Source organism: Simochromis diagramma, unplaced genomic scaffold (genome assembly GCF_900408965.1).
Source record: "Simochromis diagramma unplaced genomic scaffold, fSimDia1.1 OVJJ01000308.1, whole genome shotgun sequence".
Taxonomy (NCBI): domain Eukaryota; kingdom Metazoa; phylum Chordata; class Actinopteri; order Cichliformes; family Cichlidae; genus Simochromis; species Simochromis diagramma.
In genome coordinates, this window is record NW_024386785.1 from 4,103,441 (window position 1) to 4,125,225 (window position 21,785).

Below are 21,785 nucleotides of genomic sequence, written 5' to 3' on the forward strand. Positions count from 1 at the left end.
AGAATGCTGCTGCAGGACTGCTTTCTACAGGACATTCACACCAGGAGATGCTGGTCCAGTGCAGCTCAGATATTGAAGGACCCGTCCCATCCCAGCAATAAACTGTGTGTTAAACCGTGTGTTAAATCAGGACATCAGGGGATCAATCAGGAAAAAGACACGACATGTTTTGAAAGTATCCTTATGACTCCTGTACCTACAGTGAAAAAATGACCTGTTGGATTAGCAACAAAGAATATGTTCATGTGTTACACAGTAGAATCACTAAAGTGTCTCATGGTAACGTAATGAAGATCAGTCTTTCAGCTCCAAGACCAGCTCGAGCGCAGCCACGGCCCCTCCAAAGGATCCTTCACCTCAGGAGAGAATCCGGATCCATCTGGACGTTTTCACTGAGAAACGTTTCATCATCATCCAAGACTGAAGACGTCACTGGGATGAGCGACAAAATGTTTCTCCCATGAAGCCTTTGGGACTTGTAAACAGCACATTAGCACAATGACTAACAATGGGCTGTGAGGTCAGTTTATGATCACTAATATCCAAATTATAATAACCGCTGATCAGTGGTCATGAGTCACAGAGAGGTGAGGAACGCTGCAAAGCTTGGCTCTGTGTAGATTCCCTCTACTGCAGAAACCACGTGAAACCACCGGGGCTGGTACAGCTGATACAGACGCGGCAGCGTGGGGAGGAATAAGAAACATGATGTTGGAGCAGAGACTGAAGAGAATATGATATCAACAGGATGCTTCAAGGTGTAAACGTACAGATGAGCTCCAAACGCTTCATCCCCCTGCCCTGTTCAGGTTTGAAGTCATCTCAACATTTTGGAGCCTGAATCTGATAGTTGGGATTATAGTGATGACACGGAGGAAAATGTCAAAATAGCAGAAGCAGCGAGCAAAAAGCTGCTCTGAGTGCTTCAACGGCAATAAGACGTTTTCCTTTGATCAGCGAGAAGACTAATAATCATCTTCTACATTTTAATACAAAGTAAATAAATGTGGTTCTTTACATTTTGGGATAGTTGCCTTGTTTCCTCTTTGTTTGAATCGAGATCTGGAATAATGTGGGCCTGAACTGGCACCAACAAATGTGTTCTGCTGTAACCCGCGAGCTGAGCGCTGATGTGTCGACACCTGTCACTGAAGTAAAACGTCACCACGTCCTGTCCAGCGGTTGGAATGGAGGCGGAGTCAACTGGATCCGCGCTCCAGGCGCAGGGAAACAGATTTGAGTGTCTGACACCTGCCTACCTGTAAAACCCCGGTGTGTGTGTGTGTGTGAGAGAGAGAGAGAGAGAGAGAGAGAGAGAGAGAGAGAGCGCACGAACAGATTGATGACACCCTCTGGGGGCGGGGCTCCCGTGGTTTCTGTAACTAAAGGAAGTCCCTCCGTGGGCTCGCCCAGTACAGTTTCACCGCACCGTTCCCTGCGCAGGCATTCCCGACATTGTCCGCGCTCCCTGCTCTGCACCTGTCGGACAGGTGTGGCGGGTTGACTGAGCCGAGCTGCGGAGACACACAGCGCGCGCGGAGCCGTTCATGGTCACCTATGGGTGAGTGTCTGCGCAGAGCGTGCCCCTGCCTGCAGTCACTGTGGGAGAGGATCCTCACGGGAAAGAAGGCTCCTCAGCCAGCGGGAGCAGGAGGTGAAGAAGAGGATGGAGGAGGAGGACGGAGAGGGACCTGCAGCGACGGGGAGCAGCCCCAGGCCCCGACGCTGCCCCCGAAGCCCCCGAAGGAGACCGCCTCCGAGGGTAGCTGCATCTACACGGCCATGTGGCCCTTCGAGTCCCGGCACCAGGAGGAGCTGTCCTTCCAGGAGGGAGACCTGTTCAGGGTGGTCAGCCGCAGCGGAGACTGGTGGACGGCGCGGAAGATCGACCGCAACGGGCACGTCGTGGCGCAGGGCATCGTCCCCAACAACTACCTGGCGAGGGCAGAGTCCATCAACGTGCAGACGTGAGTGCAGCTTCCTCTGACGGCTCCCAGAGAGCAGCTCTGACCTCTGGGAGCTCCGAGGGCCATCCCGGTGTCCGCGATAGACAGAAGCACGTGAGCGGCGTGTCTGTAGTAGAGCAGGTGTTTAGAGGGAGCAGGACATTTCCAGGATCGTTTCAGGGGTAACACACCTGATCCAGCCCCGAGTGTAGACAGCTCAGGTGTCTCATCTGTGAGCCTCTCCTGTCCAACTCAGAGTTTACACTCAAACCCAACAGGAGCAAAGCTTCAGCACAAAGTGCGGCAGTAAAATCATCCATGATTTGATTTAATGCTGCAGCTGCAGGGGATTTAATGACCTCCACACTGGGGCACCTTTATTTACACAGCATCATATGATTCATCATAAAGTCAGTACAACAGGAAGACACTCAAGCTTCTAAATGTTTACACTGAAAATGTGACGCAGTGCAGCAGAGTGGTATTTCAAGAATGTACAAGTACATTAAGTGTATACTTTGAAAACGTGTCACAGTAATTTCCTATTAATATGTGACTGAACAGGTAAAGGTGTTGACGGGAAAGCTAGAAGATTTCCAGCTTAAAGGCAGAAATTCATTCACATTCAGAATCACGTTTTTTATTATGTTCATGAGGCTGCTGTGCCTGCAGATGCATAAATCAGGATGTGTACACTGAAAAAAGGGGACTGGCCAGCTCGTGGATTTATGTAAGCATCGTGTATTTAACACAAGTGCCTCATGCTTTAACGTTAAGTGTAACTATATAGTGTAGAAACTACATAATATGCAGAGCTAGATTAAGTTGTTCATATCATGTTTGAGTGAAGTCAATAATATCGCAATATTAAATCCCGCGACACCGGGATTTCAGTCTCGCGTGCTTTGGGTCGTGGTTTGAGGAAGGCATCCGCCTCAGTCAAGTCGAGCAGCCGCCTCTACTTTTTTTTGGTTTACCGAAAAAAGGACATTGGGTGGTTGTTACGTTAGAAAAGACTAACTTGTAATTTGAGCACAAAAATTTCATGTTTCTTGAACGTAATTGAATCATGTAGGATCTGTACGAAATTCAACAACTTCATTTATTCTTGTTGAGATGACCTGATACAATCTAGTAAGAGTGGTTAGTTGCTGGACTCATGAAATTAGCAAAATCACATGAGATGTCAAACTGCAGGAAAATCACTGGAGTTATAAGAGGCAGACAACTACACACCCACCACGTGTTTGCTGCTTACTGTGGTTTAACCTGTCAAGGGCAAAAACGTAAAGAAAATTCTGCATCAAGCCTTGAAATCATAGCTTTCCTACTTTTGATGAGCCTGTATCGGTGGCATGGTGCTTAGTGCTGCTGTCTCCCAGTAAGAAGGTCCTGGTTCAAACCCACAATCTGGCACAAATGGTTGTTTGTCTCTATGTGATAGACTGGTGAGCTGTTTGGGGTGTACACTGCCCTGTAACCTATCACTTCAGGGTTATTTCCAGCCCCCCTGCAACCAGGATAAAGACCAGGATGGTAGTTGTTGTAGATCCATTCACTTCTTATGGTAACCAGACTCTAGACTTTGTTGAACATTATGTAATATGAAGACAACGTGTAGTATTTAAGTGACCAACTAGTACTGGGCTAAAAGTTATTGAACAGTGTTGAAATAAAATGACAACATTGTGAAGGATTAAAATATTCCAAGAGCTCAACTTACTCCATCTAAACATGTTTCAATCGCCTTTTATGAACACAAAACACACAGGTTTATTGAATATGAATAAGTTGTGTTGATTTAACTTGTTTGTTTGTTTGCGTGCGACCAATGTCCACTATTGAATCAAGTAAATCCAACATGGCCTTTTTTTCAGTGTAACACCTTTATTATCAGCCAGAGTCCACACTGTCCACCTACCTGCCAGGAACTCGCAGCACTGTAAACGCTTCCTTTAACCTTTATCACACATTTATCCTTTATCGCATTAGTAAAACTGAGGTAAGCAGAGCGCTGGAAAAAGACACTTTGGGAGTCAAACGGTTGTTTTCTGCTGGAGTGTGCATGTGCGTCCTGTTTACAGCTCTGCCTAAAAGTGGAAGTTTCTGTAAGTTCTGCTTTCCTGTCACTTCTGTGAAAAGATGCAGGCAGTCAGCACGGGGGGGGTTAAACAGCAGCCCCGCTAATCAGACGCTTTAGGTCACCGGTGTCCTCGAGGGCCGCAGTCCTGAAACTTTTCCATGTGACCCTGTTGCAGCACACCTGGATACACTTAGTAGGTCATTAGCAAGACTCTACAGAACTGCATGCTGAGGTGCAGTTCAGCCACTTCATTCATGGTACAGCAGCTCATGACTGACTGAACACGGTGCAATAAAAGTACTTTTTTACAAACACTTATATTTAAATTCACTTGAGCAGGGTTCGGGGTTGCCACCTCGGCATGCAGTCAGGTTCCATAGAGTCTTGGTAATGACCTACTAATTGTATCCAGGTGTGTTGCAGCAGGGACACATAAGCTGTGTCCCAAAACGTCGGCTGCGTCCTTCGAAGGGCCCGCCTTCGCGGTCTACGTGGGCCGGGTCCTTCGAAGACAGAGAAGGCCGGAAGTGCAAGGCTGTGAAATGGGACGGTCCAGCCTTCAGATCTGCGTCACCGCTGTGTCGGTGGAGTCTAATAAACTCGGCCGTCTGCACCTTGCTGTCTAAAATATAACAGGACACTGGAGTAAACTCTCGACCGTCTCACACTTCTGTTTAATCAGTTTTCTGTTTGACGTTTATTCAGCTGTGTGAAAATCCCGGAGGAACCCACCCGATGGATTAATAAAGTTTTATTTAATCTAATAACTTTGATCTCAGCCAAACCGATCTACTCCGGAACAAATAAAACACTGAAAAAAGGCGAACAATTACATTTTTAAGTTATCCGAGTGACTTATATATCATGTTTAACCTGAGTAGCGAAAGAGCGGGGGTCGGAAAACGATGAAGCCGGGAGTCCGCTGCTCTCGCCGGCTGGAGTGACCATTGAACCCCCAGGGTAGCTATCGAGCGGGTGGGTAACAGACGCCTCCGAAAACGTCGGCGCACACTTTTGCAAATATGCGATGTCTTGATAAACCGAGCAGATATTTGATGTTTACACAGCTACTTTCTCGCCTGAAAATATGTTAAAAGTTTATTTTGTGGCCAGAAAGATTAATAAGAGTAATTTTAAAACTTAGTAGCGGCTCCCATTGTTGGAAACTGGAATTGGCTGGGCCGCGCTATGAATTCTGGGATATGGTGGGCCACGAAGGACACACCTGACCCATCCTTCAAATTCAGGGAAAAGGAGGACGCATTTGAAGGAGTCGATGAATTGGGACAGCCTTCGTCGCCTGGCTGTGACGTAATCGGCCTTCAAATGCGGCCTCCAGACGATGCAGCCGGCGTTTTGGGACAGCTTTGGAAAAGCTTCGGGACAGCGGCCCTCGAGGACTGGATTTTGACAGCTCTGCTTTAGATGAAAAAATGAACAGTTCACATTATGAAGGTTAAATGTTATTAATGCTCAGCTTTTTAACATTTGTTAAATATTTGGATGCTGTTTATCATCTTTTTGACCTTTTTAAAAAACACAAAAACTGAAGCTTCAAAAGCTGCAGTTCCTGTAACGTCCAGCAGGGGCTCCAGCGAGTCTCTCATGTTAAAACTTTGCAGCAGAAACAAACATGTTTGCAGCCTGATGCACAAACTTGTTGGTCCCTGTAGATATTTTGTTCTTCGAGTTTGCATTAATGAGGCGTGGCCTCATTGACTGACAGGTGGAGGTGACACAGGCGGCTGTAGCTGTTAGCTGTCTGCTAGGCTTTTAGTTGGACCTCTGCGTTATTAATGACATCATGTGACCAGTATTATGGCTGCTGTGAGGTTACAGTACTAACAGCACATCCAAGAAGGCGGAGCTCCAAGTTTGCAGAGTGAAATTCTAGTATTTTGATTGGATGTTATGGATCAGCAGGTGTCTGAGTGATGCTCCCATAGAGTCTGTGCTGCCCCAGATAGCATCAGCTGATAACCTAGCGCTCCACCCACTCATCCAAACGTGTTCACCTTTGGAAATGGACTGAGACTTCAAAATGTGAAAGTATAAACAAGTTACATCCATCTTCTATTTACAGTGTGATAAAACCCCAGCGAGCTGCTCGTCTTTATAACGTCGCACTTTGTGCTGCTTGTTTATTTTTGTGGTTGCGGCAGCTTTATTGATCCCGACTGAGCCGTACGCTGTGAGCGCCATGAGAAATGTCACAGCTTTACATCACACCAGCCCGTGTTTGTGTTTCAGCTGTGATGCAAACTGGGACGCACACACCGACGGTCAGCTCACCACTTCTCGTTTTGCCGTTCTCACTCACAGTTTATTACTTCAGCAGAATGGGAAGTGTGCAAAGCGTGGCTATTCCCGTATGTCACCAGCTGCTCCGTTTAATTATAGAGCTTCTCTGCTCCCAAAAAACCCTCAGTACTGACTTTACCATCACTACATCCTGCAAGGGCACAAAGCAAAGATGTGCGACCTTCAAAACCTGAAACTGTCACACGATTAAATAATGTTTCACAGCCGAAGCTTAGAGCCGTGAGGTCAAACAGCATTCAGTCCAAACCAGAGTGTGAAAGGAACACAACATGTGGACATGAATAGATAATTTTGTTTAAAGCATGAGCGGCATGTGTACAAATTTAGGTTATCATTCCTCGGCAAAGCCTTCCAGCTCACAGCTGAGCAGCATATTTTCACTCATGTGGTTTATTTGGTTTTTCCTAGCAGAGCTGCAGCCAAACATCAGTTTCATTATTGATTCATGTCCTGGTTATTTTAATCAGACTCAGAACAAATCAAATAAAAAAATGTCTCGCTTGAATCTCGGAAAGTTTCGGTTCAAACCTAAAAGCCGATTCTCACCTCAGAAAGTACTGTTCGCTTTTCTGGCTGACTGAACAGAAAGCAGAGGCCATTCAAACTTGATTAGCTTTGGCTCAGATCCATTAAAGGTTCCAGTAAATGATCGTGGTGAACTCTTTCCCAACACTGAGAAACTGGAAGAAGCTAAATGGAATGCAGCCAGTGGCAAAATGTTTAGAAATCAAATCCTAGCTGATATCAAACACTGTTCAATGTGAGGGCCCGTCAGTGGCCCAGGGAGCTGTTACACGATCAGCAATCATCCTTCTGCTGGAGTGTCTGTGCAGCTCAAACGCAGGCTCTGTCACGTGACCCTGCTGTATGCTCTGTATGTCGTGTATGTTGTCCAGCAGCTCAGGGAGTAGTGTGTACACCGTATACCTGTGGGTCGGTAAAGCTCACCTGGACATGGTAGAATAGAATAATCCTTTAATTGTCCCACAAGTGGAAATTTGGTTGCAAAAAAACACATACAAAAAGAACAGAATCAGAATCAGAATACTTTATTAATCCCGAAGGAAATTAGGGTTACAGCAGGCAGCACGCTAATGGCGCATGCGCACTTACAAAGGAACCTTCTGACCAACTTTACACAAACATCACATTGGGGAGACATGTCAGAAGGTAGGCTGATAGGAAAAAACAATCAAAATACACTACATGAGGTGAGAGGAGGAGAAAAAAAACTCCACTCAGACTGAGCTCCTAGTGGGAGAACAGTTTGATAACAGAAAAAACACCTCAGCACAAAAGCACATGACTATCAACACACCATAGAAACACAAGACAAGCAACAGGGGCGGGTAAAGGGTGAGAGAGAGCCGGTGTAGACAGCGCATCCGGCCCTGCAGCCTGTCTGCGCTGGTCCAGTCGACTGCCATCTTCCCCGGTAGGGCACAAGCATCGAAGGCGTTGGAAAGGGAGGGGGGATGAGTGAGTGCTTATCAGTGTAAGTGTGTGCGTGTCCATAGTTCAGCTGAGACAGTGTCCTTCGGCCTATCAGGCTAAGTAAACAGTCCTCCAGCCAATCCAGGTGTCCTTGCATGGGACGGGAAGAATAGCCGTAACACAGTCGTTATCAGGGAGTGATTGTTCGGCTCCAGCCTTGGGCCTGCAGCTGGCGCCATTATGGGGGTCCGCAATCTCAATGTTGATTTTGTAAATTTCCATGCGAGCAGCCCAGGAGAATTTTCAGGCTGCCCTAACACTCCGACACTGGCCTCTCGATCTCCCGTTGGAGAGCCGCGAGCCTCCCCATGATGGTATCAAACTTCTGTTCCATGGTGTTGTCATTCTTTTGATTCTGAGACCTCACAACTGCAGTGATCCGTTCCGCGATGTCTTCCAACTGTCGCTCAAGGGTCCCATTTTGAGCAGGCCTCTCTCTGATGTATCCCCCCATACGCTCAATGTCGTTGCTTTGAGCCTTCACAGCCGATGCAAGCGTCTCCAAGGTGTTGACCATATTACGTTCGTTGTGAGAGGTCGCGCCTCGTCCCATCGCTTCGATTCCAGCGGGCAGCCTTGGGGGGGTTTGAACAGCTGGTTCCGCTCTCTTATTTCTCCGATAAACCAGGGCTAAGCCAACTCCGATCAGCACGAACCCTGTTATCACGGTTCCGAATAGATAGATATCTTCAGCGTCCTCGATCGACAGTCCCGCCAGGCACATGACCCTCCAGTTCTGCCACCCATCCATCGTGTATCCGGCAGGGAAAGTCCCTCCAGGGCACTCAGGCTCTCCCGAGCCCAGACTTCTCGTTGAGAAAAGGGTGTCAATAGCATTCAGAGACCAGTTGATCAAATCCATAATTCTCTTTTAGGTTTTAGAGAACGACCGTGTGAGTCTATTCCAGGGAAAGTAATGCACACGAGACAAGACAAGGACATAGAGGCTAAGCAGGAAAGATAAGGGTGAGGAGGAGAGGAGAAAAGTGCGACCACCTTCGCTGAGAGCCAAGAGAGAAACACCGGTATTTACCAAAGCAGAGTACTGCACAGTTATTAAGATTAAATTAGAGATAAGTGGCAAACCCAGGTTGTAGTGTGCAAACAGAGCAGGATACTGAACGATGTTTAAATAGTTTAGAATATCTAGAATCATTGGAAGAGTGCAGATTGTGTGTACCTGTGCATTAAAAAGTAGACATGTAACTTCCTAAAAGTTAACGTATATAAACTGAGAAAAGTAATGTGCAGGTTGTAACAGTAGAAGTTGTTTGGTTGGTGGAAATTGCAGCGCTGACGTAAACATCTGTGTTTGCTGGGAGCAGTTTTGATTGGCGATGCTATCGAGCTCAAAGTTACAGTTAGCTGGCTAACACCCTCATGCTAGCTGTTACTGTAGAAAGTTAATGTCAGTTACTCATCTTAGCTCGCTGCCATCACAGCATTAACTGATGGGGAAAACTCAGCACGCACACTCATCTCTGTGCTTGGCATGTTAGACCGGGGCAGCGTTCGATAAGTGGCGAGTCCTCTTCACACACTGAGGTTAATTATGGAGTTCCACAGGGTTCGGTGCTAGGACCAGTTCTGTTTACTAGGGCTGCCACGATTAGTCGACTATCAAAATTTAATAGTTGACGCGTCGTTTGAAGCTTTGTAAGATCCTGAAAGACGCAGGGATAAGTAGCAGGATTTAAGAGTGTAAGACTGAAACAGAAGATGGCAGCACTGCATGTACAAGGACCAGCTGCCATTAAACACTGAAGAAGAAGGAGCTGTCTCCAGTATCGTCCGGTCTCAGATGAGAGCGGTCGTTTTATTTTGTAAAGCTGTTTACTTTAAGAACACGGGGTGCTGTTGGAGGAGGTGCTCAGTCTCTACAATCCAGCTCATAGCGATGCCTCTTTAAGACCACCGAACTCTACGTTACAACCCAAACATAGTTTTACTCAAACTCTGTTTTCCTGAATCTTTCGAATAATAAGAAGGTAATAATAAATACCAGGGTCCGGTCCAAACAGTAAACTGACACACCTCATCTCAAGTGTTTACATCCTGAAGGAGTTTAAAATTTATTGTTGTGTAAATTTTTAACTCAGTCAAGTGAGAAACTAAGGCCACCTCTCCACGCCCACAGCATGAAGCAGAGGTTTCTGCAGTGTGCAGGCCTGAAACATTCAGGTGTGTTAACTCAACAGTCCTCACAGGAGTAGGTTAAAGGTTAAAGGGCATGACAGCGCAGTTAGAAACAAACTGAATGACTGTAGCTGTTTGGAAGTGCTGCAGGAGCACGGCTTAGGTTTGTAAAGCTGCATCTGAACAAAGGAGGAACCCAAACACCTCACACGAGCTGCCGCTCGGCGGACCGTGGACTCCTCTGTATACCACTGTGTGCTGGAGTCAGTGTGAGGCCGTCTGTCCCACAGCCTGGACCAAACTGGGTCATCAGCAGGACAACGATCCAAGTGCAGCAGGACAACGATCCAAGTGCAGCAGCAAATCTCCAACTGAACGGCTGCAACGGTCCAAAGTGCAGAGCTCAGAGAGCTGTGCATGAACGAATGCTGCAGACCTCAATGAGCTGAAACAGGAGTGTCTTTGTCTGCACTCTTTATTACCACAGACTCAAATCTGCAACCGTAAAAATGAAAAGATGCAAATGATGCAAACAAAGCCGTCGGAAACTGTTGTCACTGTGGTTGGACATGGACGGTAGTTCTGACTGTTTACTTCTGTTCATTGTTATGGTCGCAGATTTGAACCTGTGACGACAGACTGCAGAGGAATCATGCATCCTCTCCTCTTTAAAGACATGTTTTAATTAACTGAGCTTTCAGCCTCAGGTCACTGTCGCAGGTTTAATGAGAGCCCAATGTTAGCTAGCATCTATCCGTGCTGTACAACATCAGGCGGAAGGTTTGAACCTGCACAGCGAGCTCCTGATAATTATCTTTCTGTCTCGATCCAGATGGTTTTATGGGAAGCTGAGCCGCTTCGAGGCCCAAAATCACCTGATGGCCCCAGGAAACGAAGAGGGAGCCTTCCTCGTCCGACAGAGCGAGAAAGACGACATCGGATACGTCCTGTCAGGTAAGTGGACAGGGAGGGCCTTCACAAGCACGAGGAGGGGCTACAGAAAACCCCAACGGAGGCTCTAACGAATCCTCCTCATGTCAGCACTGAGATGATGCAGTGAACATGTGCTCCAAAGGTGGATACTGTCGACAGGTAACAGGTTGAATCAGCCAATAAAAACCAGGCCTAGCAGAGACTGCGTTAAACGGGCTGTGATTTTGACACTTTTTCACCTGAGCCAGGTGAGTCTCTGGGTTCATCAGGGAGCTGATAGGTTAATCGTTTCTGCAGCCGGCGCTGCAGTGTTCATTATAACTGAGATTATCACTGAGAGCTGTGCTTTTTCCACTGATGTTTAGTTTCTGTTTTCTGAGGTCATGACAGCAGAAATAAAAAATAACCGTAGCAATAAAAATGAGGTCTCGTGTCCTGTTGAGACTCCTGCTCGTCTCTGACTCCGTCCGTCTTCCTGTAGTGCGATCCGGCAGCCGCGTGAAGCACTTCAAGATCCACCAAGGAGATGATGGTTTCCACATCGAGCCCAAGCATCATTTCAGCTCGCTGATCGACGTGGTCGACTTTTACTGCGCCAACAGCCTCAACACCACCGGCCAGCTGGGCAAGCCCTGCAAGAAGGTGAGTCTGGGCTTCATACCGCCATCATTTATTCGCTCCTCTTGTGTCTGTGACGGGGCCGCTGGCAGGGAGCAGCCTTTAGTTTTGCATGGATGTGAATGTCTGAGGTGCACGCTTCTGTTTCCTCCATCAGAAAAGGCCAGAAACCCAGGATTTGAACCACTTCACGGTGGACGAGTGGGAGCTCCCGAAGGAGGAGTTCACGCTGGAGGAGGAGCTGGGCAGCGGCTTCTTTGCTGATGTTTACCGCGGCCGCTGGAAAAACCACATCAGCGTCGCCATCAAGATCCTGAAAAGCGGTATTTTATTTTCTGCTGCTCACAAACACAAGTCTGCTCAAACACCTTCACGCCGTCATTAGCCCCGCCCCCCGCCTTTCATTCAGTGCTGTAACATGACTGAAAACATTAAACACGGCTGTGGAAACACTGAGGACAGCACGCTGACCCTCATGCAGACAGCACATTACAAACACACGGTGAAGAATTTTATTTCTGTCATGGGGAAGTGAGAGTTTTCCTTCCTCCGGAAACAGCAGCACCTCCGGCCAATAAGACATCATAAGGATGGAGAGAAACTCAAAGACTTTATCACACATGCTGAACGATGCCTCTGATGCTTTCACAGACACACAAGTTGGTTTTGTTTTTTTGTCCACCCAACAACCCAAAACCCACAGAAAATTACACTCAGGTGGACATAAAAGACAAAAAAGTCATCAAATAGTCTGCAGCTCCAGAAATGCGTCTTCTTCCAGCTGTAGATCCCTCCCTCGATGTGATTGGACCACAGGCCCGGTGTCGTTCCTGGGCATCGGATAAATGTGCGTCACGCCGCAGTCGGAGCCTCTGAACCTGCAGGGTTACCGTAGTGCCCACATCTCACCTGCAAGGCCACGAGTAACAATGTAGCGTGGCCAAAATAGGAAGAAAGTGGGAAAAGGCCCCAGCGTGGAAACTCACCCGGCGTGTGAATAATGGCGGCGTACAGGCTGAAAGAGACGGAATTACATGCTGCCGCAATAAAAACGCATCACCTGACTTTAAACGTGATCTGACGGTCAGCCTGATCAGCTCAACGCGGGGCGCAAGGACACTCGACGCAGGTTTACACGTGAGGGCATGAGCGCGAGCAGGAGCAGGAGCGCGAGCAGGCGCGCGAGCAGGAGCAGGCTCCCGCTTGAGTTATAAAGTGTGAAGCGTCTGGTACGAGTGACTCCGGGCAGGTTTTGAGCCGCAGGTGAACTTCTGAGCACGTTTCAGGTTAAAACACTGAAACAAAGATGATACAAATATGCAAAGTTACGGTGACATTAGACGCTTGAGTCTTGTCATGCATCCGTTTCTGATCCAGCTCCGTGCCGTGAAGCAGGGGCTGCAGGAGATGAGGACGGGCCGGCCTGTGATTGGTCAGCTGACAGTGAGAGGCACTTCAGGGCGACATCGACGAGCCACTCGAGCTCTTTCCGAGCATCGGTTCAAACAGCATCACGAAGAAAGAGGCGCTCGCACGCTCCACAGGTTTGCATATGCAAGCGGTGCTGTGGGAGACCAGCGCCACGTTTCTAAAGCAGAGCTCGTGTTTGGTGTTTGGTCTCCATGATAAGCTGGGCAAACTATCCAATAGTACTTTCCATGGAAACAACCGGCTGTTTCCCGCTGTTGCCTGCTTTGCATACGGTACATTTAAATGTTTGAGCCCTAAAGCAACGATACAGTAAGGGTCAGGCTCTCAGGACTTGGATTTGAGATGCTGCTCAGTGAGGCTTTCAAAGCTCAGCTTCAAAATTGGGAAAGAGAAATCTTCCTGAAACATCCGGCTCAGGCGGCGCCGAGCATTTCTCAGAGAGGGGTCTCCGAAATCTCAGCGCGCCTCCCTCTAAATGTCTTCGTATACCCCAGTCATTACCTGGTCCTTCAGTAACACGCTGAATGATCCACCAGCGTCGTGCTGATCATCTTTTTAATACAGTCTTCGTTATTATCCAACAACAATCTAGACAAGAGGCACATTTCTCTTTATAATTACAGTGTCATGTTTTCCACCTTTGAGTACAGTTGTTGTGCCTTTAAGGTTATTTCTCTCACCCGTCTTCCTCTTTTCTCATCTGTCTGTTTTCGCCTTTTTATTTCTGTCCTGCTCTCAGACTCGGAGCTGAACCACAAAGAGTTTAACAGGGAAGTTCAGATCCTAAAGCGTCTGCGCCACCGTCACCTCATCTCGCTGTTCGCCGTGTGCACGGCGACCATGCCGTACTACATCATCACCGAGCTGATGGAGAAGGGCAGCCTGCTCAAGTTCCTCAGAAGTAAACCTCAGCTTTGTTTCCAGTGAAGGATCAGAGTTCAGTGTGCTGCGTAACGTTGGACAGCGAGGGCTTTGATTATGGTTACAGCCTCAGCATCGAGCTCAGCGGGCGGTCAGCAGGGGGCGCTCTCTGTCTGTTCTCAGGGAAACAAACAGCTGTCAAACTGCCAGCTGTTGCAAAGCCTCGGAAACGTGTCAGATATTTACACACGTATATTTATATTCAGCAAAGTCACAAACGTATGGGAGGGAGATATTTCAGAGATGGATTTTATATCTCAGATATAGATTTCACATATCTGAGATCAATTTTATATTCCTGAGACATCATGTTTGTGATCTGGTCCCAGTTTCTGGGTTACAGCTCCTGACCCTCCTCTTACCGCTGGAACCATCTGTCCATCTTCCACATCTGTCCCAGCGGCGGTCACCGTGTCTGGTTGGTCGTCCAGCAGCTGTGTGTCACCAAGTCCCCCAGAACCTTAGCCTTGTTATCCTCCACCACCTGTCGGCGTTAATCTCATTAAAATCTCCTTAACGCTGTAACTGCATTTTTATATCTATTTTTTATTTCTTCTGTTTAGAATGAAACTTAGTGCAACTCTTTTGTGCTTACATTTCATTATGATCGTAACAGCTAGTTTCCCCACACTCAGACAGCAATATTAAATCATTACCTGTCAGGAAATCGCAGCTGAGCATCAACATACAAACACATGATCAATTTTCACTTAAATCTGAGAAACGATTTCCAACCTGTGAAATCCGACCCTCAGGGGAGCTCCCGAATGCAGCACCGAGCTCCTGTAACAGCTGCTGAGTGGACGAAATCTGGAGCAGGTACTGATGGTGGTTTGGAGTTTCTGGTGTTCAGTGGAGCAGCTCCATCTGCTGATCCAGAGACGTTCAGGTGCAGAATTAGAACCATCGAGTTCCAGAACCCGTGGTCGGGCTTCTGGAACTCGATGGACCTCCATGACTGTGTGGAGAGGCGCTTCTGTTCAACAGGTGGGCTTGACGAGTGGGAGACTGTCAGACTGTGTGTGGGGAGGGAAGGGGCCACTGCCCACTGAATCAGCAGCAGGAGATGGGTGTTCGATAAACTCAGACCTTTTACTTACCGGCGCACTCACTCCTGTCCCGTTCACTTCATCTGCATCGTTCTCTCACTCAGGTCCAGAGGGCCAAATACAAGACGTCGCATCCCTCGTTGACATGGGAGGCCAGGTGGCTGATGGGATGTCATATCTGGAGGAGATGAACAGCATCCACAGAGATCTGGCGGCTCGAAACGTCCTGGTGGGACATGACTACATCTGCAAGGTGGCCGACTTCGGCCTGGCTAGAGTCATCAAGGTAAGCGGAGGAGGAGCTGCCGATCTCTAAGTGGAGCACGGCGGCAGCTCTGACGGCAGATTCTTGTTTTTCCCTTCAGGAGCCGTTTTACATCTCAGAAGACAAAAAGATTCCCTACAAGTGGAGCGCTCCCGAGGCCATCAGCCACGGGAAGTTCTCCATCAAGTCCGACGTCTGGTCTTTTGGCATTCTGCTCTATGAGATCATCACCCGTGGAGGAGTTCCTTACCCAGGTTAGTCCACGAGAGAGATTCATTCAATTACTGATGTCTTTATCGTCACGTGTGTGTCTTTAGCTTTATCACAATAATCGTGATTATCCCAAAAGCTTGACTCTGCTCATCTGGATGCAGCGAACACGTCAGACTAACTTCTGCTAACTCGAGTAACCTTTAAATCCTCTCAGGGACACCTGCACGTTAAACTTTATTGTAACAGCTGAGCGAGCGCCGCGGCTGCGTCGCTGTGTTTCAGGAGCTGAAGGAGCGCTTGGTGAATAACGGTGACCTCCCCCAAACCTCGCAGCTCGTGCGGTGTTTATTAACACGTGCAGCCCTCTAGCTGCACACTCTGCTCATGTCACAGTCCACGTGTGCTTGAATGCGATTGGCCGGTTTGCACAAGGAAAAGAGATAAGTGACTTCCTGTAAACGTGCATAAATGTGGACTTTATGAGCTCTGCAGTAACCAGAATAAATAACCAGAGCGAGCCAGCTGACCACTCCCACTATCTGACTTTCATACTGTCTACGTATTCAGAATTACAGCCTTCACATACATATGAGGCACTTACAGCTTTTCCAAAGCTACATAAATCCAGCAGATCTCCACATGAAAAACATTTAAGCTGTGATTAAAAACTGCTCTCAGATCAGTTTCAGTCCCACTGCAGGACTCCCGTCAGTCTGAGGACTGAGCCCAGCTCTGATGATCTATCAGACACGGAGGAGCACAGAGAAGTGCTGGTATCCTGAAGTTTGATCTGAAAACTTCACAAAACGGTGCATTCTGGGTAAACTCGTTTTTATGCGGGATCAGAGTCCAGGTGCACTTCTTTGTGAGGTTTGTCTGATTTCGTGTTGGCGTGTCGCTGTGTGATGGAGATGCACTGCACACTAACACGGTGAGGGTTTACAGAGCTGCTGCCCGACACAGCTCAGCTGCTCTGCAGATATTTGAGCTAACACAAAGCGCTCTTCATCACTTGTCCTCCTCTCCTCCCTCAGCTTACAGTAACCAGGAAGTGTACCAGCAGGTAACCCTGGGATACAGGATGCCCAAACCGCCCAACTGCCCAGACTTTCTCTATGAAATCATGAAGCGGTGCTGGAGCACCGAGCCGGCCGACCGGCCCGACTTCAGGGTACTGAGGGTCAAACTGGAGTGCAGCTCGTATGAGTTGGAGACGGCACAACCCTGAACTGCTGCAGTACAGATGGAGCGCCACAGGGGGGCAGCAGAGAGGCAGACACAGAGCAGCGACTGCAGAGCTCTGCAGTGAGGACGCACTTCTAAGAGCAGAACCACCGAGAGTCCGCAAAGACTGCACCTGACTCACACCACCACCATCACCACCACCATCACCACCAACATCATCACCACCAACATCATCACCACCAACATCATCACCACCACCACCAACATCATCACCAACATCATCACCACCAACATCATCACCAACATCATCACCACCAACACCACCACCAACATCATCATCACCACCAACACCACCACCATCATCATCACCACCAACACCACCACCATCATCACCACCATCATCATCATCACCAACATCATCACCACCAACACCATCATCACCACCAACACCATCATCATCACCACCATCATCACCACCAACATCATCACCACCAACACCACCACCATCATCACCATCATCATCACCACCATCATCATCACCACCACCACCACCACCATCATCAACACCACCACCACCACCACCATCATCAAGACCATCACCACCACCAACACCATCATCATCACCAACACCATCATCGTCACCAACATCATCACCACCATCATCACCACCAACATCATCATCATCACCACCATCATCATCACCAACACCATCATCATCACCACCATCATCACCACCACCATCATCATCACCACCAACATCATCACCATCATCATCACCACCAACACCACCATCATCAAGACCATCACCACCACCAACATCATCACCCAACACCATCACCACCACCACCATCACCTCCACCCCCACCACGTCATGATATCGTGTCATTTCATGATGTTGTTGAAATGGAGCTAAACCCTTGAGGACTGCAGAGGGTTCATTATGAGCAGCTGTATCACTGATTAATGAGCATGTTAGTTTGTCATGTGAGCATCTTTGGGTTTAAATGAGTCATTTTCATCATATTCTCGTATGTTTTTCTACCAACGGTCAATAAATTCTGAGCTTTGACTTTAAAATCAGTCCGCTCACTGTGCTTGGTCATTGCCAGTTCGCGCTAGTAATCCAGGCTGCAGGTGCCTGACTAACCATCAGGTTATTTCAGGCTCCGGTTCACTGAACCCGGCCCGCAGAACTCCAGACAGACTTGCGGCACTGGCAGGTGTTGTGTGTCAGTTTATGTTCCTGGACAGGTGTTTTCCTCCTGGTTTTCCATCAGACTGATCTCAGACCTACCTCAGGTCCATGCTACCAGTGAAGATTTCCCACTTTTGAAGGGAATCTGGGGGTGTGGAGGGGCTGGTGGTGGCTCTTTGCCAGTAATGGGAGTGATAATGTTTGGAGTCAAACATGGGAAAGTCTCTTTTTATTCAGATTTATAATTATTGTAATTTATATTTTATTAATAGGCCAGCATGTCCATAGTGTCGTGGTAAGCACCCAGAGATCCCCGGTTTGTGCCGGTGGTCCCTGACAGGGTCACAGCCCGGCGTGGCTCAACGAGCAGCTGGAGGAAGCGTTGTTTATGAGTCGTTACCATAAACATGAACAGGCCTGTTTGTGCTATGAGGCTGGGCTGAAACCATAAACCAGGCTTGTTGCAGGCGAGGTTCTGAGCACGGGCCTGCCTCGCTCCACCTACCAGGACTCACCTGTGGCTGAGGTGAGGCCGTCAGACCTGCTCGAATGAACAGCTGATGAATCTTTAGAGCGTCTCTGCGTTCTTGTCTTTAGAGACACTGGAATCCTTTCAGTCCCTTCTCATTGATGCCCCGCCCCCTAACTGGGACCTCCCTGCAGCTCTGATAGGTCCCAGCCTTGCAGTTGAGGTTTGCTGATGTTGTAACTGCCATGAACAGTCTGCTCGCTTCAGAGTCCTCAAAGATGATTGGCCAGTGCAGGTTTCCACAAAGTGATGTAACATGTGAAATATGATATTTTCCTGTTAATGCTGACAAACTGCTACAAATACACTCTGCATATCATGTCCTCTCATCAACCAGCATCATGAAGCATCTGTGGGTCCAAGCGCTCCTTCAGTTCCTAGATCGCAGGGCGGTTGGTGCTGCCCTCTGTGGTCTTAATGCGGTGCACGTGAGCTGAGAAGCAAATGCAAAAATCATCAACCGGTGAGAGCACGGTGACTTCCTGTGATCGGGTTTATTACACCGACTACGAGCACAGGCGTTTTACAACATGTCAGCTTTTATATGGGATACTCAGCCTCACACGTGCAGGTTATTGCATTCAGATTTTCAGTAAACTTGACCTCTGACCTTCATCACTTCTCCTCTCCTCCCTCAGCTTACAGTAACCAGGACGTGTACCAGCAGGTAACCGTGGGATACAGGATGCCCCAACCGCCCAACTGCCCAGACTTTCTCTATGACATCCTGCTCCAGTGCTGGAGCGCCGAGCCGGCCGACCGGCCCGACTTCAAGTCCCTGAAGGCCCAGCTGGGCCGAGAGGAGCTGGAGTGACACGCACACACGGACTCTTTGAAGCTCGTCTTCTTGCAAAACTTCATCTGGTCATCCCTGAGAGCACAGAGAAGTTTAGGTAACAGCTCCCATCATAAGCTAACGAGTTTAATGAGCCAATCATCTGCAGATTACTGCAGGACGAAAGACGGGTTCACAAACTGTTTTATCTGTTTTGTCCTCCATGGCTGAAGCTGGAGGACGGCCGAGACACTGAGCCATCGGTGTTTTTAATCACATTAATCATGTTTCACGAGCTTTCCTCAGAGCTCACAGATGAAACCACACGCCTCACGTGATGCTTTAGAAGCTACTCATAGCCTCGCTTTGACCTCTGATCTGACCTCTTACTGCCCTCAGGTACCAGTATGCAGAAGCCTAAATTAAATGAAAGTGACTTAAATTAAACTAAACAGGACGTGTGACAAAACCAAAGCTTCTGCCTGGAATGAGGTCCCAGCAGTCACGGTGTCTTTGGAAAAGTAATAAAATGCCTTAATGTTGCAGGTTCCTGGTCCCTGTCAAACCGCTTTAGTTTGAGTCTCTGCGGCCTGACGAGGCGACGCTGCAAACGTTTACTCAGCAAACTGAAGCGTCGAACACAGCAGTGAAGCGAGGCTCGAGAGGCTGGTGCTGAGAAATGCTTCCTGCACTTTTTCGGGCTTCACTCGTTGTTTCAGGTTTTATTTTGTTGTCACTGTGATGCACTTTTTAAAGCGAATGATTGTGTTGTAGGTCATCATCGTTGTTAATATTACTGACATTTTCCTGCTCTGTAACACCTTAAGCAGCTCTGCTCTGTCGTCTCGGAATAATATTTTCTTCTATGTGAACTTTGTTTACAAACACATTTCATGCAGAGAATAAAAGAAGAAAATCAATTTGCATAAGATTAGGAAGTAACGGTGCAGCTGTAGTGTCCATCTGTGGCCTGCAGGGGGCAGCGCAGTCTCAGGAGCTGCTCTCAGTATATTAAATATGAGTTTTATAAGTTTCTGAAGCGCAAAGTTTTTCCTGCACAGCTGTGAGGAGAGAGGCTGACGCTGTTTACTCTGAAATCAGACCTTTCTTCATTTTTCAAAATCAATTAAAAAATCTGATGATCAACAAACCAAAGACTCACTATTTCTTTGCTGTATGAGAACTTGAGTGTGTCCTGAGTTTAGCTGTGTGTGTGTGTGTGTGTGTGTGTGTGTGTGTGTGTGTGTGTGTGCGCGCGCGCGCACTGAGGTCATGTGACTGGTTTGGTAGGTTCCGGTTGGCTCTCTAGGAGACGTTTCCAGAAATCTGCTCCAGTTTTCCTCTGAACTTTCTGAAGGACATCTTCTGTTGCTGAACTGAGAGGCATCGTCTTTAATTTTCATCTTCGTCTTTGATTTGAGTGAGCTGCTGGAAAATCCTGTCGTAAGGACATTAATGTTGGATGACAATGTTTATGAGTATTTAATTCTCGCTCCAGAGTATCAAGCCCCAAATTAGTCAACGTCTGGGTCCTTTCTCAGCCTCGATAAAAGCCGCCGCTCAGAATCTTGGGATCATTGTTGATCAGTCTCCGCCGTTTGATGCTCATTAAGTCTGTGACCCGCTGCTGCTTTTTTTCATCTAAGTATTGCTAAACTCAGGACTCTTATCTCCAAAGGTGAAATGGAGATGCTTGTCCACGCCTTCATCTCCTGGTTAGACTATTGTGACGCACTCTTTTCCTGTCTGTCTTAGGCTTCCTTCCCCCAAGTGATCCAAAATGCTGCAGCAAGGCTTTTAACCCACAGTAATAAACTCTCCCATATCTCTCTCATGTTAAAGTCCTTGCACTGGCTTCCAGTTGGGTACAGGTATCAGTTTCAAATCCTCACGTTTACGTTCATATCTTTACGAGGTGAGGCCCTCACAGATATCACTGCGCTTCTCCAAAGCGGACATCCCCTGATAGCGCTCTCCTGATTAGTCCACGGACCCGTCTGAAAACGAGGGATCGCGCTTCTGTGGCTTCTTTTAACAATCAGCTTAAAACACTTCTGTTAGACAGGCGTCAGGGTAATGTTCCTGTGAAATGTTTTTTATTTGATATGCTTTTATATTTCCATGTGACGCACTTTGTAACAGCATCTTGTCTTATAAAGATCTGTAGAAATACATTTTACTTGCTTTATTATTCTTATTTCATTCTGAGACTGGAGCCTGGCTAAAGCGCGCGCAGCAGCGAGGCTCTGACTCCGCAGGTATCAAACCTGAATCTTTTTGCTCTTTGATGTTCTAATGAAACTAAAGCGGGGCGCAGCGCTCTGTGCGTAAGGAGCCGTTTCCATGAATGCTGTTACATCTGCTGCAGGTAACTGGGTCAGTAACGCCTGGCATCCTCCGCTCTCACACGCTGCGCAGCTCAAGTTCACACAGCGCTGGGAGAGTTATATGCTGTGTCCCAATTAAGAGACTGCACGCTTGAAGTACGCATTTTAAGTGCGGTTACGTCACCGCCACGCGACGACGGCTGTCCCAATTCGAAACCGCGGTAAAGTGAGCCGTCATTTGTGAGCCGCGGTCAAGCCAGCCGCCTCCTATCCGCCGCATAAATTTCCTTGCGCTTTTACACCAGTCTTTACGGTAGCGCCTTTTCGCTTTATATCCTGATTGAAAGCCTAGACTCGCGCACA

At 47.9% G+C, this 21,785-nt stretch overlaps 1 protein-coding gene across 3 annotated transcripts; it reads left to right on the forward strand.

Annotated features, from left to right (window-relative positions):
* Positions 1-1,365: 1,365 nt before the first annotated feature.
* Positions 1,366-20,245, forward strand: ptk6b (PTK6 protein tyrosine kinase 6b). 3 transcript variants are annotated; one of them, XR_005694644.1, is made up of 9 exons: positions 1,369-1,967; positions 10,814-10,935; positions 11,396-11,556; positions 11,690-11,855; positions 13,703-13,864; positions 15,038-15,219; positions 15,299-15,452; positions 18,658-18,783; positions 18,959-19,076. XR_005694644.1 is itself a non-coding variant. In XM_040022819.1 (8 exons), the coding sequence occupies exons 1-8, from the start codon at positions 1,558-1,560 to the stop codon at positions 16,637-16,639; spliced, it is 1,551 nt and encodes a 516-aa protein (XP_039878753.1). In that variant the 5' UTR covers positions 1,366-1,557; the 3' UTR covers positions 16,640-16,878. The 3 variants fall into 3 exon arrangements, 2 of the variants coding, with proteins under 2 accessions (XP_039878753.1, XP_039878754.1); XM_040022819.1 differs by lacking the exons at positions 18,658-18,783; positions 18,959-19,076 and adding an exon at positions 16,446-16,878 and having other exon boundaries at positions 1,366-1,967; XM_040022820.1 differs by lacking the exon at positions 18,658-18,783 and having other exon boundaries at positions 1,370-1,967; positions 18,959-20,245.
* The last annotated feature ends 1,540 nt before the right edge of the window (positions 20,246-21,785 follow it).

Excerpts from the sequence above, each read along its gene's own strand:
- ptk6b (XM_040022819.1), top strand. The coding sequence starts at position 1,558 with ATGGGTGAGTGTCTGCGCAGAGCGTGCCCCTGCCTGCAGTCACTGTGG. Across the intron at positions 1,968-10,813 it reads GAGTCCATCAACGTGCAGAC|ATGGTTTTATGGGAAGCTGA; the intron begins GTGAGTGCAGCT and ends GTCTCGATCCAG. Across the intron at positions 11,856-13,702 it reads CATCAAGATCCTGAAAAGCG|ACTCGGAGCTGAACCACAAA; the intron begins GTATTTTATTTT and ends TCCTGCTCTCAG.